Source organism: Lissotriton vulgaris, chromosome 7 (assembly GCF_964263255.1).
Source record: "Lissotriton vulgaris chromosome 7, aLisVul1.2, whole genome shotgun sequence".
NCBI classification, from domain to species: Eukaryota; Metazoa; Chordata; class Amphibia; order Caudata; family Salamandridae; genus Lissotriton; species Lissotriton vulgaris.
Window position 1 is genome coordinate 1,506,667,737 of NC_141695.1, and position 15,020 is coordinate 1,506,682,756.

General features: G+C 36.7%; 1 protein-coding gene across 2 annotated transcripts in view; it reads left to right on the forward strand.

Annotated features, from left to right (window-relative positions):
- Positions 1-14,370, forward strand: part of TRPC4AP (transient receptor potential cation channel subfamily C member 4 associated protein) — a 729,914-nt gene extending 715,544 nt beyond the window's left edge. For both annotated transcript variants that reach the window (XM_086932356.1, XM_086932357.1), the window contains exon 19: positions 11,763-14,370. In XM_086932356.1, coding sequence (XP_086788482.1) covers positions 11,763-11,900 — 138 coding nt within the window. In that variant the 3' untranslated portion in view covers positions 11,901-14,370. The remainder of the gene's footprint in view (positions 1-11,762) is intronic.
- Positions 14,371-15,020: the final 650 nt, after the last annotated feature.

Consider the following 15,020-nt stretch of genomic DNA (forward strand, 5'->3'; position numbering starts at 1 on the left):
TTTGAGCATAGCAAAGGGAGCATTTCGATTCTGTGCATTACGCAAATAACATTTCAAATCTAACAGAAGGATTTCACACTTATCATGATTCAATTTGTAACCACAAAGTAAGGAAATAGCATTAACTTCCACTTAAATGCCGGAAGAGAAGACTGTGGATTAGATGGGTATAATAATATATCATCTGCATAGACACTCAGTTTGATATGAGTTTTACCATTTTGAAAACCATATATTTGTTTTATTTTGTTTAAGTTAAGCAAGAAAAGCTTCCAATGCAAGAATGAAAAGAAGCGGAGAGAGAGGACAACCTTGACAAACTCCTCTTTTCAAGGGGAAGGAAGTGGAAATAGAACCATTAGCAAAAATAAAAGCTTTTGGCAATGTGTATAATGAAGTTATATAAGAAATTAACTTATGGCCAAAACCAGGAAAGTGTATGAAAAATAAAAAAAGCAATCCGTACGGTTAAAAGCTTTTTCCGCATCAAGAGAAATTGCCGCAAGTGAATGGGAGCATTTGTTGGATTTGTGAAATATGTTAAAGAAAACTCTAGTATTGTCAAAGATATTTCTACCCTTAATAAAACCGAATTGTTCTTTGCAAATAATAGAAGGTAAAAATGAATCTAGTCGAAGTGCAAGGATTTTAGCAAATAATTTATAGTCAGAATTGACTAGAGATTGGCCTATAATTTTTACAAAAATGAGGGTCACTTCCTTTAGGGATTAGACCGACAAGAGCCTCCTGAAAAGTCCCACTTGAAACTTTATGATGCCATGTGTAAATAATTACGTTGTGGAAGAAGAGATTTAGAAAAGTGGGAGTAAAATTTAACAGGGAATCCATCTGGACCGGGAGCCTTGCCTAGTCTGATGAGTTTTAATGCATGAGAGATGTCTTTTACAGAACTATCGCTCTCAATGATGAAAAGTCAAGATCAATAGGAAACAGTTTTTGTTGTGAAGAAAGATAATTCTGTATATCAGAGTCTAGAATGATTTCAGGGGTATAGAGAGTAGTTTATTTTTTTTTATTCTTCTAGAATATCTGAATGTTTGATCACTGGAGACGAGTTAGAATTTAAAACATAATCAATATTCGTACGTTCTTTCCTGATTTTAAGGTACGAAGCAAGAAGTTTGCATACTTTATTTTGACCTCCATAATAGCAGGCATTACCTCTGAGAAGGTAGGAGTTAGAATTTTCTGTAGATAACATAATATTTCAATTTTTGTGTAATAAGATTATTAAGGTCGGATTTAAAATTTGTGGTAGTATGGAGTGTTTCTAGAAGTTTGATGTGTTTAAGAATTTCAAGTGCCTTTTGGGAATTACATCTCTTCTTTTTAGCAGCATAAGATATAAAGTCTCTGGCTGAATCTTTAAAAGCATCCCATACAACAGGGAACAATAGAACTGGGGCAGTGTTACGATTAAAGAATTCAGTAATGAAAGCTTCGAAAGTAGAGGTAACAGTCTGATCAATTAATGAAGTGTTAAAATACCATCTTTTATTGGTCATAGTAATAGGGAGCAATTCTAAATTTAAAATTAGCGGAGCATGGTCAGGAATTAATATAGAACCAATATCTGCCTGTAATATGTGTTGTGTTAAAGATTTAGAGACAAATAAGTAATCTATAGGAGACTGAGAAAGGTGAGTAGGTGAAAAGAAAGTATACTCATATAATTGCGGATTCCATCGTCTCCAGGAATCAACAAGAGATCTGTGAGTAATTAACGTGGTAAAGTGTTGTTGCATTAGAGAAGGGATAAAAGGTGCTTAGGATGTGCGATCTATATAAGGGTCAACGACTAAGTTACAATCGCCACCAAAAATAATATATTGTGTAGAAATAGACATCAATAGAGTAGATATGGTCGTCCAAAAATAGTCAGGTTTAGTAGGTGCATACACATTAAACAAAGAAATAGGTTTATTATTAACTTTAAGATGGACAATCAGCCAACGACCTTCATCACCTGAATCTTGAGAAAGAAGGGAAACATTAAGCTTTTTATAACAAAGTACCATCACCCGTTTCTTTTGCCTGTACCTCGAGAGGGAAAAACATTCCCTACCCATTGATGTTTGAGCTTTAAAACTTCTGAGATTCTTGTAAGAACACGATATCTGATTTGATTAGGTAAATGGGTAAGTACTCTATCTCTTAATAGATGTTCCACAATCCTTTAAGATTCCAGGAAACAGCACGTAACGCCATTTACCAAAAGGTAAGAGAGAAATAGGAGAAACTACAGCATAGTCATTAGAAAACTTGAAATAGATGGATAACAGAAAGTAAAGCCCTCAAACAGAAACAAAGTGAGATAAGAAATGAAAGAAGATGCGATAAAAGAGAGAAAGACGAAGACAGGAAAGAAAGATAGATGAAAAGGTAAAAATGTGGATAGATAAAATAAACAATGAAACATACCAAAGACTCAAATATGAGTGGAGGGTGCTGAGGCCACATAGAGAAGACGGGCCAATCATTCAAAGCTCTGGGACAAGCAACTCGGAGAGAAACAATCTAGACGACTATACAACAATGGGTGGGACAGAGAAACAGCACCTGATAAGAAACATAAGGGAAGAATGACAATTATTTAAGGCAGGTCTTAGAAACTAGTAAAAACAGCATAAACAACGTTTAGCATAATAAAATTATTATCAAGTAGAAGAGTATCTTGCAAACTTCATGGCCTCTTTACAGCTGTTGGGGAATCCCTGAAGCAAAACTGGATCTTCATAAATTGTTATTTTATTTCTATAAGTCACTTTAAAAAGGCAAGGATGGATTAAACCAAATCTGGCATTTAAGTCTCGTAATGCTGATCGCATGGCTAAGAAAGTTTTCCTTCTATCTGTGAGAAAAATTACTGGGAACCTGGCCAAGAAATACGACGTTTGAATTTAACTGCCTGTAAAATTTTAAACATGTCAGTATATTCTAGAAAGTATAATATTACACCTCTTGGTTTGCACGAGGAAGATGGAGCAAGAGGGAAATTACCAAGTATATGTGCTTTTTGTATATTTAATTTTGGGGATTCAGCAAAATCAAGGATCTATGGAAGAAAAGTCTGAAAGAAAGAAATAGGATTGGAACCTTCAAATTCCTCAGCTCAACCATAAATTCACAGATTGTTACATCTGCTGCGATTTTCAAAGTTCTCCACTTGTTTTTGAAGTTGAGAGATTTCTGCCTTCATAGGATGAATCTGCTGAGAGGATGTTTTTAGAGATTCCACTTGTCGTTCCATTAAATTGATTTTGCTGTCAAGAGTAGACCACTTATCATCTAAGCTTTGCAAACGTATATTTGTTTTTCCATATAAGGCTTAAGAGCCTGTATCTCATCTAAGAGTGACTCTATGGATATTGATGGTGGAGAATTGGCTGGCGAAGGAGGGTCTTTTTTAGCCCGCTTAGTAGATGACAGCAATGAGGAAAATGTTAGCTTAGATGCATTTTTTCCATTTGACAGTGAGGACTGTGAAGCAGAAGTAGATATAGGTGTAGGTGTCGACGCCCCCATCAGAGGGGGGGTATATAACCTGCTCTGTGTCTACCATGTCGTTGTGTAGGACAGAAAAGGGTTTGAAATTGCCAATGAGGGTATTTAGAGCGCAGAATAGTATTGGACGCTGCACCTCTAACAAACTTGGTTCTCCCCATAGACATGAATATCACAGCAACAAAAAAACAGTCTTTGAAGAAAAGTTAGAAAAGATTTGCAAAACAGCAATGATAGGAGGCAGATTTTAAATGGTATGACCAGTTGAAGATATAGAAATCCCTAGGAATAGCTATATGCACGGTGTTATTGACTGACACAAGTGTAAGATAATTTGATTAATTTAATATTATAATAAAAGGATCTATAATGTACCAGGATCTAAGTAGTACAATTTTTTTGCCCCAAAACCCATACCGTAGAAACTGCCAGTTGAGAGAAGCTCTGTACAGGAATATATGTATATATAATTTCCAATCCTGGATCCTTACGAACTAAATCAGGCGCTGACACCGTGGGATCAAGATCAGAGAAAAGTTGTATTTATTTCATACGATTAGCTTGACACGTTTCGGCGGCAGAACCGCCCCAAAATCCATACCGTAGAAACTGCCAGTTGAGAGAAGCTCTGTACAGGAATATATGTATATATAATTTCCAATCCTGGATCCTTACGAACGAAATCAGGCGCTGACACCGTGGGATCAAGATCAGAGAAAAGTTGTATTTATTTCATACGATTAGCTTGACGCGTTTCGGCGGCAGAACCGCCCCAAAATCCATACCGTAGAAACTGCCAGTTAAGAGAAGCTCTGTACAGGAATATATATATATTCACTGAAAAAACCATAGGTTATAGACCATATATAGTTAGGAATTCGCATTTACAAAACCTTATTTTACTCACACAAAACCATTGAAATTCCATATATAGTTAGTTGCACTAACTATATATCGCGCACCCGCAATCCACTGCTGATGATGTCACATATTACATCATTCATGACATGGTCAGTGACATCACTGATGACATCACTGATGACATCTCAAATGACATCACTGATGACATCTCAAATGACATCACTGATGACATCACTGATGACATCTCATTTGACATTACTGATCACATCACTGATGATATCATTCATGTGATAATACGATGAACCTCTTCAGACTCTAATATAACCTTAGATACAATCAGTGTAAACAGACACTCACAGACTGTCACTCATCCATGGAGTTACTCACACACCTAGTCAGTCATGCAAAGAATCAATCACACCTCCATTTCCTCAACTATACAGTTATACAAACTTTACTTATTCAAACATATACTAACACATATTTACTCTCTTATACAATCCCTGATACAAGTTCACAATGATCCATACAGCCACTCACACATTCACTGGCTCTTATGCACAGTTATTTATATATGTCAACTCTCACATGTACTGTGTTTTACATATGTACTTACTTTGACATGTAGCACTGAGATATCCATTCACTCACCAATACACTCATGCACACAGTCAACCGCCCATACAGCTGTTTCCACATGCACTTTTGCAACCATACATCTAGTGAATCAACTGCTCACACATCTATGCACAGAGTCATACACCTCCCAGCCACCCACACACACACTCAGTCTCCCATACAAATACTTGGGCAACCAATCAATAACCCATATAGTTACTCATATAGCTACTTATCAACACATGCAACAGTTTACAGAACAACAGACATAATGATGCACAAATTAAGACAGTTTAGTCACTAACCCATGCACTCAGTGAGACACATTTATTCACTCACTCATACAGTCAGTCATGCACCTACTAAATCCTTCATCCAGACACTTATACATCCACTCATTCTTCAATATGTAAGACATATTTTAACTTTACAGAAACATAGTCACTGGATGTTGTCATCAGTGATGTCATTTGAGATGTCATCAGTGATGTCATCAGTGATGTCACTGACCATGTCATGAATGATGTAATATGTGACATCATCAGCAGTGGATTGCGGGTGCGCGATATATAGTTAGTGCAACTAACTATATATGGAATTTCAATGGTTTTGTGTGAGTAAAATAAGGTTTTGTAGATGCGAATTCCTAACTATATATGGTCTATAACCTATGGTTTTTTCAGTGAATTTTCAAGGTTTTGTAAATGCTAATTCCTAACTATATATGGTCTATAACCTATGGTTTTTTCAGTGAATTGTCAAGGTTTTGTAAATGCTAATTCCTAACTATATATGGTCTATAGCCTATGGTTTTTTCAGTGAATATATATATATATATATATATATATACATACATATATAAACATATATCATCTGTATATCTATATAAATACAAACATAAATGCATGCATACATATACTTATATGCATACAGATGCATGTTATTTACATGAAAGTTGAAAAAACACTAATAAAAGCAAAGCTAAAAAGCCACCTCATTACAAACAGAATGGCTTTAACTTAAATGAGGGCGAGATCTATTGCATTTTCAATGCTTGTTTACTTTGGTTCCATCAAGAAGGCATTCAGATGTCACACATTTGCCATAAATTCTGAATGTTAGCACTCTAGTTGCACATTAGATCACTGTAGTAAAGCTACTGCTCACCAGGGACGTCTGCTGCTGGTATTCAAAGTGCATGTTTCAGTCTGCATGTCACAATTTTTTTAATGAAATAGAAGGGGATTTGAGAAGTCACTCAAAATGATCCCTAATTTTTCTTTCTGAAGCACTAATCATACTTTCTATGGCAAAATTAACCCCCTCATGTTGTTCCTTTTTAAATTGAGTGTTTTCAGACTTACCACTTCATTCCAATCAAGATGGCTTCTGGTGTGCCATACTTTTGTCATAAGTAAGACTGTTAGCGCTCTAGTTGTTCTTTAGAACACTCTGGGACATTCTGTCATTGGGCTATACTTGGGGTACATCTGGGTGATATTTGGGCTACATTTAGGCTCTTTTGTCTCTGGTGGCCATCTTGGGAGACTGTATGTCAGAAATTTTTTATGAAATTGAAGAGGGTTTGAGAAGTCACTCAAAATGTGCCCTAATTTTTCTTTCTGCAGCACTAATCATAATTCATATGGCAAAATATATCCCCTCATTTTGTTCCTTTTTAAATAAAATGTTTTAAGAGTTACCACTTTATTCCAATCAAGATGGCTTCAGGTGTGCCATACCTTTGTAATAAGTAGGACTGTTAGCGCTCTAGTTGTTCTTTAGAACACTCTGGGACATTCTGTCATTGGGCTATACTTGGGCTACATCTGGGTGATATTTGGGCTACATTTGGGCTCTTTTGTCTCTAGTGGCCATTTTGGGAGACTGCATGTCAGAATTTTGTTAATGAAATAGAAGAGGATTTGAAAAGTCACTCAAAATGTGCCCTAATTTTTCTTTCTGCAGCACTAATCATAATTCATATGGCAAAATATACCCCCTCATTTTGTTCCTTTTTAAATTAAATGTTTTAAGAGTTACCACTTTATTCCAATCAAGATGGCTTCAGGTGTGCCATTCCTTTGTAATAAGTAGGACTGTTAGCGCTCTAGTTGTTCTTTAGAACACTCTGGGACATTCTGTCATTGGGCTATACTTGGGCTACATCTGGGTGATATTTGGGCTACATTTGGGCTCTTTTGTCTCTAGTGGCCATTTTGGGAGACTGCATGTCAGAATTTTTTAATGAAATAGAAGAGGATTTGAAAAGTCACTCAAAATGTGCCCTAATTTTTCATTCTGCAGCACTAATCATACTTTCAATGGCAAAATATACCCCCTCATGTTGTTTCTTTTTAAATTAAATGTTTTAAGAGTTACCACTTTATTCCAATCAAGATGGCTTCAGGTGTGCCATACCTTTGTAATAAGTAGGACTATTAGCGCTCTAGTTGTTTTTTAGAACACTCTGGGACATTCTGTCATTGGGCTATACTTGGGCTACATCTGGGTGATATTTGGGCTACATTTGGGCTCTTTTGTCTCTGGTGGCCATTTTGGGAGACTGCATGTCAGAATGTTTTAATGAAATAGAAAAGGATTTGAGAAGTCACTCAAAATGTGCCCTAATTTTTCATTCTGCAGCACTAATCATACTTTCTATGGCAAAATATACCCCCTCATGTTGTTTCTTTTTAAATTAAATGTTTTAAGAGTTACCACTTTATTCCAATCAAGATGGCTTCAGGTGTGGCATACCTTTGTAATAAGTAGGACTGTTAGCGCTCTAGTTGTTCTTTAGAACACTCTAGGAGGCTGCAGTAGAACACAAAGGAATCAACTGACAGTCTTTGTCCTTGTTGGATGTACATGTTTTACTGAGAATGTCAGACTTCATTTTCACATGACTGAGAAAGATAATGTGAATTTACAGAAAATATGCTTTCAGTTTAGCTTATAGATCCCCTTCCAAACCACTGTGGGAAAATCATGAGATATTAGTTTTCTTTCAAACAATATTCATGATATCACAGCAGAAGGTTTTTTCACATGGTAAAATCACCTTAGAACCCACCACAATTCCTAAAACGAGTATGGTACCATCAACAAATGATTTATAATGTAACTAAAGTCCTAAAACCCTCTATTAACTACAATGCTTTTTAATGAGGTGCTATCATGTATATTGGTCCCAAGATGGCTGCCAACACTTCTTGGATGAAGTGCTGACAGCCAATCAGATCAGATGTGTGGTTAGGCTCCGCCCAGATATATATCTTTTTTTGAACCTAAATTACTCAAAATCCACTGGAGCACATATATTGAGACCTAGCAAAGGCACATCGGGCTAACAGTCCCTACAATTTTGCCAAGTTTCGTGCAAATCCATTCAGCCGTTCGAGCTAAAAGTGAGGCCAACCGCCCTATGGAAATTAACATGGGAAAAACGCGTTTTGGGACCCCCCTTTTTTCTCGGCCTCCCCTTGATGAAACCCCCCCAAATTGTCAGGGGCTGCTCAGAAACAAAATGTTCCATTTTCCTGAAAATTTCAGCCAATTCCGTCCACAAACGCCAAAGTTATTAGACATAGAATTTTCAAAAATCCCATAGAGAAAAAATCCTAACTATATATACCTACTGGCGACCGCCAGTTGGTAATATATATATATATATATATGTGTGTTCCTGCTCTCGTCAATGGGTGACGGGAACACCAGGTGCAGAACTCCAAACCTCGTAACAGCAGCGAAAAGATTCGCACAAAAGCAGATCGAAACCTCAAATAGGTGGCAGAGTAGAGACCTTTATTTAAATTCAAGGACAAATGCCCATCCGATAACGCGTTTCACTCCTCTAGAGAGCTTGATCACATACCACGCTCAGGGAAATGGAACATTATATACTAAACATAGTGGTAGGACAAATTAACTAAAGTGCACGCCCTCACAGTGAAAGACAGTGTGAACATAAATGACAGACCAATTTCTTTGGCTATACACATAATATGTAAACTTTTAGACACCATTTTAAAACGATTTAAATGTTGATAAATATTTATACATTTTACCAACTCAAAGCATTCCCATTAAAACAAATGGATTAAATCATTGGCAAATAAATTGATCTGAGACAGAGAATAATAATTGTTTTGCACAGCAAAAAGAGAGTTAATTATGACATAGTGTCTTAATAAGGTGTTTTTTGCATTGCAGATAAATGTATGTGTGTGTTCAAGCATATGAATCTATGGAAGATCCCCGTTCATAGGGCTATTAAGTACACTGTAACAACCTAGAAAAATCTAGTCAGTTGAAGCCCTGAGCCCCTCCACCTGAGTGGACTTTTGGTCATATGCTGAGGCTATTTAATACCTGTGACCCATATCAAACAAAGGCATTCTGGGACTTGTAGTAACCAGACAACAGGTTACTCACAGCTGAGACATTAAAAACCCAGATCCCCTGTGTATGGGGCTATAATGGGAATGGGTTAGACAGTTATGTGCCATATAGAAATTAACCGTAGACTTATTTAAATGACCATATTTCGTTTACTTTTGCGGATGCAACCACTATCCACAGAAGATACATAATTCAAAAAGAAGTACAATCTTGAACATTGTGACTTGAATAAAGTGTTCATAACCCAACAATAATAAATGAAAATCAGGACAATTTTTTACACAATTTCACAGGTCGAAACTGCAATAATTGTAAGTGATAAAGTGCTCACAAACATGCCAATGGAAAAAGGGAAGGTTCTTTAGAGGAAGGAGTTAATGGTGGTCCAGGGAAATGTGCTATGTACACTGGCAGGCTCCAGTTTCAGATTCAATCTCAGCCTAGATGATTCACCTTATTGGTTAACCCTGATCCAGTCGGGCTCTAACAACGATCCCTTCTCCTTGGAATGCTCCATAGGTAGGTCCTTCATGTTCCGGGACTGCCACTAATGCCTTCCTCAAAGCCCACCCCCCCTTATTTTGCCTACATTCATTGTTTGTTCACTTCTCAACAGAATCTATTCTACTTATCACAAGTTCATTGTTTTCCCTGGATTAGCTCCATCCCTCTTCTATTCAGAAGCTTGAACTGTATAACTCAAGTAATTTTTGTATACCTCCCATTGGTTGCTGTTGCCTAACCAGATTAGTAATTATGTATTAATTACCTCGTTAGATAATTAGTGCTCATTTCTCATCCTGTTGTTTTGATAATGACCTGTTACCTAGAGGTTAAAACCTCGCTGACTCCAGATGTTATCTAGGCTTACCCCTTCCCCAACCCCCCCCAGCCTAGAAATCATCAAGGTCTCCAGAATCATCTTTATTTATATTTGATGCACTTTTCACTTTTGATTCTTATTGACAATTGTGCGTTTGTGAGCACTTTATCACTTAAAATGTTTGAAGTTTCTACCTGCGAAATTGTGTAAATAGTTCCAATTTTCACTTATTATAGTTGGGTTACAAAGACTTTTCTCAGGTAAGTAAATGTTTAAGATTATATATCTTTTTGATTTATGTATCTTCTGTGAATAGCGGCTGTATCCACAAAAGTAATCAAAGAATGGTCATTTGAATAAGTCTACAGTGAACCATTCTTGCTTTAACTTAATTTATTGCCCCAGGTTCCTGGTTTAGCATATCAGCCTTACCCTTGTTTTTTTGCATATGTATAAATTAATAGCAGTTACCATAGGCCTGTAGTCTTGTTCCAGAAGGTGTGAATGCTCTTTCACACTTACGTTAAAACAGGCCTCAGCCATGCGTGTGCACATCCAGTACCAGAAGGTATTTATATTGGGCAAGGAGGCTGTCCTCAATGTTATTGGTGATAAATGTACTTGATTGGTCGGATGTACTTGATTGGTCGAATTAGGTCAGCTCGCAGGTTTTTGATACAAATATCAATGTAGATGATATTGTGTTTTCTCTATGCCTCAAATACTGCCCCGCAAGTCACACAAACTAAACAATGCCTGTTGTAATGAGACCTTTATGACTCAACATACTTTAAAAATTGGAGAAGCTTATACCCTCCCTCTGACAAATGTTAAATGTGATGACGAAATTACTTTCTTTCACATGTAAACTTTTGATGCTTTTTTTTTTTTTTTTTTACAAAGAAAAAACTTAGAGAACTATTCTAAAGCACTTCTTCAATGATCACATAGTCCCACTGAAACTTAGAGTCTTTCTTGCTGCTTCTCGACTCTGGTCAGCTTGGTAATTGAATTCAACAGTCTGAGCTGTTTTCCTTCTCCTTTGGTTCATGGTCCCTGAAAACATTCCATTGTACTTGCCAAGCAAAGTGGGCTTGGAAACCACTTGAACATATACTTCAAACCTAGTAAATCCTTGAACATACACACCTCACACAGCCCGAAAATATCTCTGTTCAGCAAGTCATTTCAAGTTAATGAGTCATTCCTGCAAATGAATCCACAAGCTTTAATGAAGCTGAAGTAGTTTGTATCAAACTCAAGAGACCAAGATTTATTGCATTTTAACAGTTATAAAGGGGCCTCTCTGAGACAGTAACACAGCCCTTTGTCACAGTTTCACAGGCGTTAAAATGACGAAGTGTTAGTCTTCAGACCTTTTCCAGATTAATTGTTTTGCAGTTTGGGGATGGCTGTGACGCTAAAGGAGTGATTGGTTTTGTATATTTTTGTGCTGCATTAAAAATACAAAGAGAGGCCATTGGGAATTTTTTCAGCTAATTAACTGTTTTTTCTTCTACTTTTTCAACAGAGTTCATGTATTAGTTTTAGCTATTGGAAAGAAACTGTTTCTGTGCTGCTCATTCCTGACCGGACATCACCCTGTGCCATTATCAGCTACATTGATGAAGCATACATGGACATAGACAGAGAACTTACTGAGGAGTAATTATTTTAACATAGACTTCTGTTGGACAGTGTGATGGATGGTATCTCACAAACCGTGGATATTCATGGATATACCGTGTAGTGTGAGTGCATTTACTCTTGGAACCATGGAATGTTACTGCGTCATTAAAGACTCTGATTCCCCTCTTCAATATTCTAAGGACCATTCCTTTCAAAACCCACTCTGAGCATTGTGTTCAGGACACCTTTTTGAGAGTGAAATACAAATACTGCAATATGTTTGCACACGTATATATTTATCTATATATAAATATAAATAAATATATTTTTTATCCACTCCTCAAATGAAAGGCAGAGATATGGACTTTGCATCAACCACAACATCAGAGGTCTCTTTTGTCAAGGCCACCTGCAATAACCTTAAGAATTTTAACATCACATGATCAAGTCAATCCCCTTTCTCCCCCAAACTGTTCAAGGGCAGCCTGTTAAGCTGGGCATGAGGCAAACATGCCACACTTTTCAAAGGGCTTGTTTTTGTCTGAAATGTTGTGATTGAGAGCGACTGGGCTGAGAAGTGAAGGGAAGAACTCTAGTTGAAATTGTGTGTGCTTTTAAATTGTTTGTTTTGTTAAAGTTCCAACTGTTGTTTTTATTTTATTTGCTTGGTACTGCTTTTTTCATGGGTAACTTTAATATTTTACCTAGAGAGTCAGTTCTCCACTTTTCATTTGGCACCTTTCATTCCTTCAGGTCTCTGCTGTGAAGAACAGTGATGTTAAGTTGTTTTAGGTCCAAAACTGGACATTTGCAAGTTTAATTAGTGTCAGTATTTTGAAATATCTCCAGGCAGTAACCAATTGCTTTATATTTCCACTTTTGTTAACATACACTCTCTGCCTTTTATAATTTAATGCTAAATGTCAGTATCATGCAGATGGAGTTTCATATGCCATGTTCTATAGTGTTTTTAGTTTTGAGCCTTAATCCTGTATATTGTACTGTAACTAAAACATAATGCTCAATCTTGCGCATTATTTTACAAAGAAATTTCGAGTGTTGAGAAAGAACAACCTGGAAATATTTATGTATGCAACAATTGAGTATGAATTTATATCCTGACTGAGCAGCCTATCATTCCTTTCTCCGTATAATATGCATAGGAATTGATCTAGACAATTTTAATACACTGTACTTGCAGTGTTTTGACAGGTTTTCTCATCAGTAAGTGTAAAACAGCAGTGATCTGCAAACAACTAAATGTTTGGTAGGTGAGGCAAACTGAGATACAATAAGAACATTTCTTTTAAAAATTAGGCCTTTGCAGAGCCTTGCACAGATCCGAAACAAAGAGTAAGTGTAAAGGAAGTAGTATACAACTTTTGAGGTATTTTTTTGTAATCTGGCTGCACATTATTAGCTCACATTGTGATATTACATATGTAAATGCTATATACATGCAAAACTAAAATTTATTTCTACTCTCAAACTGACTGTTGTGCTCACAGTTTGCCTCTTTACACAGTGGTAGGCATAAATGTAAGAAATGAGTATTACATTTATAAGCATTTGGCTTTATTGCTGAGGCTGCTTCTACTAACATTCCACTACTCCGCACCTTAGAACTTATCTAGCAGCAGGGTATGAATTAGAAGAAAGTCTCAATTGCATGTACAGTTTTTTTGGTACTTGTTTTCAGGTTTACATGTATGCATTGTTTGCCGATCTTAATACTTCTGTTTACACATTTGGATGTGAAGTGTTTTCAGGTGGCTGACAGCCTAAATCTAGAGCCTGTCCAAATATATGTTGAGGTTTTGTCCTAAATAGATTTGTGGGCAGTGGTTTCATTTTTGCTTAATATTTAAGCGTTGGAACTTCTCCTTTTTGAACATTTCATAATATGCCAACTTTCTTCAGTTGATGCAGGTTTTTATCTGCAGTGCTTCACTTAAGGTGGATAGCTTTAAAACTATTAGAACTTGGTCCTAAATCTTTTTGGAATGTGGCATGAGCTCATCTAATTAAAGAAACCATATGGCTGACTGGCTTGAGAGGAGCAACTTTAGTGGGGTTCTTAGACTGCCTGCCTGATGGAAACATTTTGCACTCTGTATGAGTCACGTTCCTGAGCCATAGCCATGTTTTACTTAAAAATGAATATATGCATTAAATATTATGCTTTGTCATTTTCTGCTTACTTTAGTCTGCTGTGTTCATGTATGACAGCAGAGCTTGTTGCAGTGTCTACTAATAGGCAATATTTGCTGTGTTACTTCTAGTGGTTTCACCTTGAAAGTTGGCTCCATTGGGGTTCTTACACTAGAAATAATTAATTTTATGGCACCCTTCCCAAGGTTGCTAAACCAACTATAGTTCTCTGTTCTTCATATGCTTCCCTCCTTTTCTTGCTTTAGTTTTCTCTTTCCCTCAAGTTTAATTTGTGTATCTTGAAATATTCCTAACTGTAATGGATGTACATAAAAAATAAACAGATGCTTCTAATTAAAGGTGTCTAGGCAAACTGCCTAATGTCTGATCCGGTTGTCATGCTATAATTTTAAATGAAAGCCTTTATTTGTAATCTTAAAATTATATTTTAAAAAAGTAATTTAGAAATGTATCAACTAGTGAACTTTACATCTGCAGCATGTTTTGGCATAGATCATACGGTTTGCACACTCCCCTGCCATATCTTCATGGGTGTGGGCGTTGCAAGATGTTTTTCTTCAGAGTAAAGGCTTAGGTTTGAACCCACAATGCACCAGGACAAAAACTCCACCTTAAGGTTTTTTTTCTAATGCCATGGGGTTAGGATGTGTTTCAAGGTGCTCTCAAACCATGTGTTTTGCTGTCGATCTTCTGATTTTTTTACCTCTATCACGAATTCCCACACATGGCATCGAATAGAAATCATGGATGCTCTGGCCATTGTAGATGATCTCTTTGACATCAGATTGGAAGAAACGCGCACGGGCCAAATCATATAAGAGTAACTTTTGTGGGTTGAAGTGTATCTTGCATACGTTATTTAAGCTTTCTCCAGATTGGAATCAGAGATTTCCCTGGTCAGACCTGCTTGAGGTCTGCAGGCTTATTTGCCAAGAGGACATCACAAGAACACCTGCTCAGCTTAGGGAGCTTTCTGATGCAAGAAAAC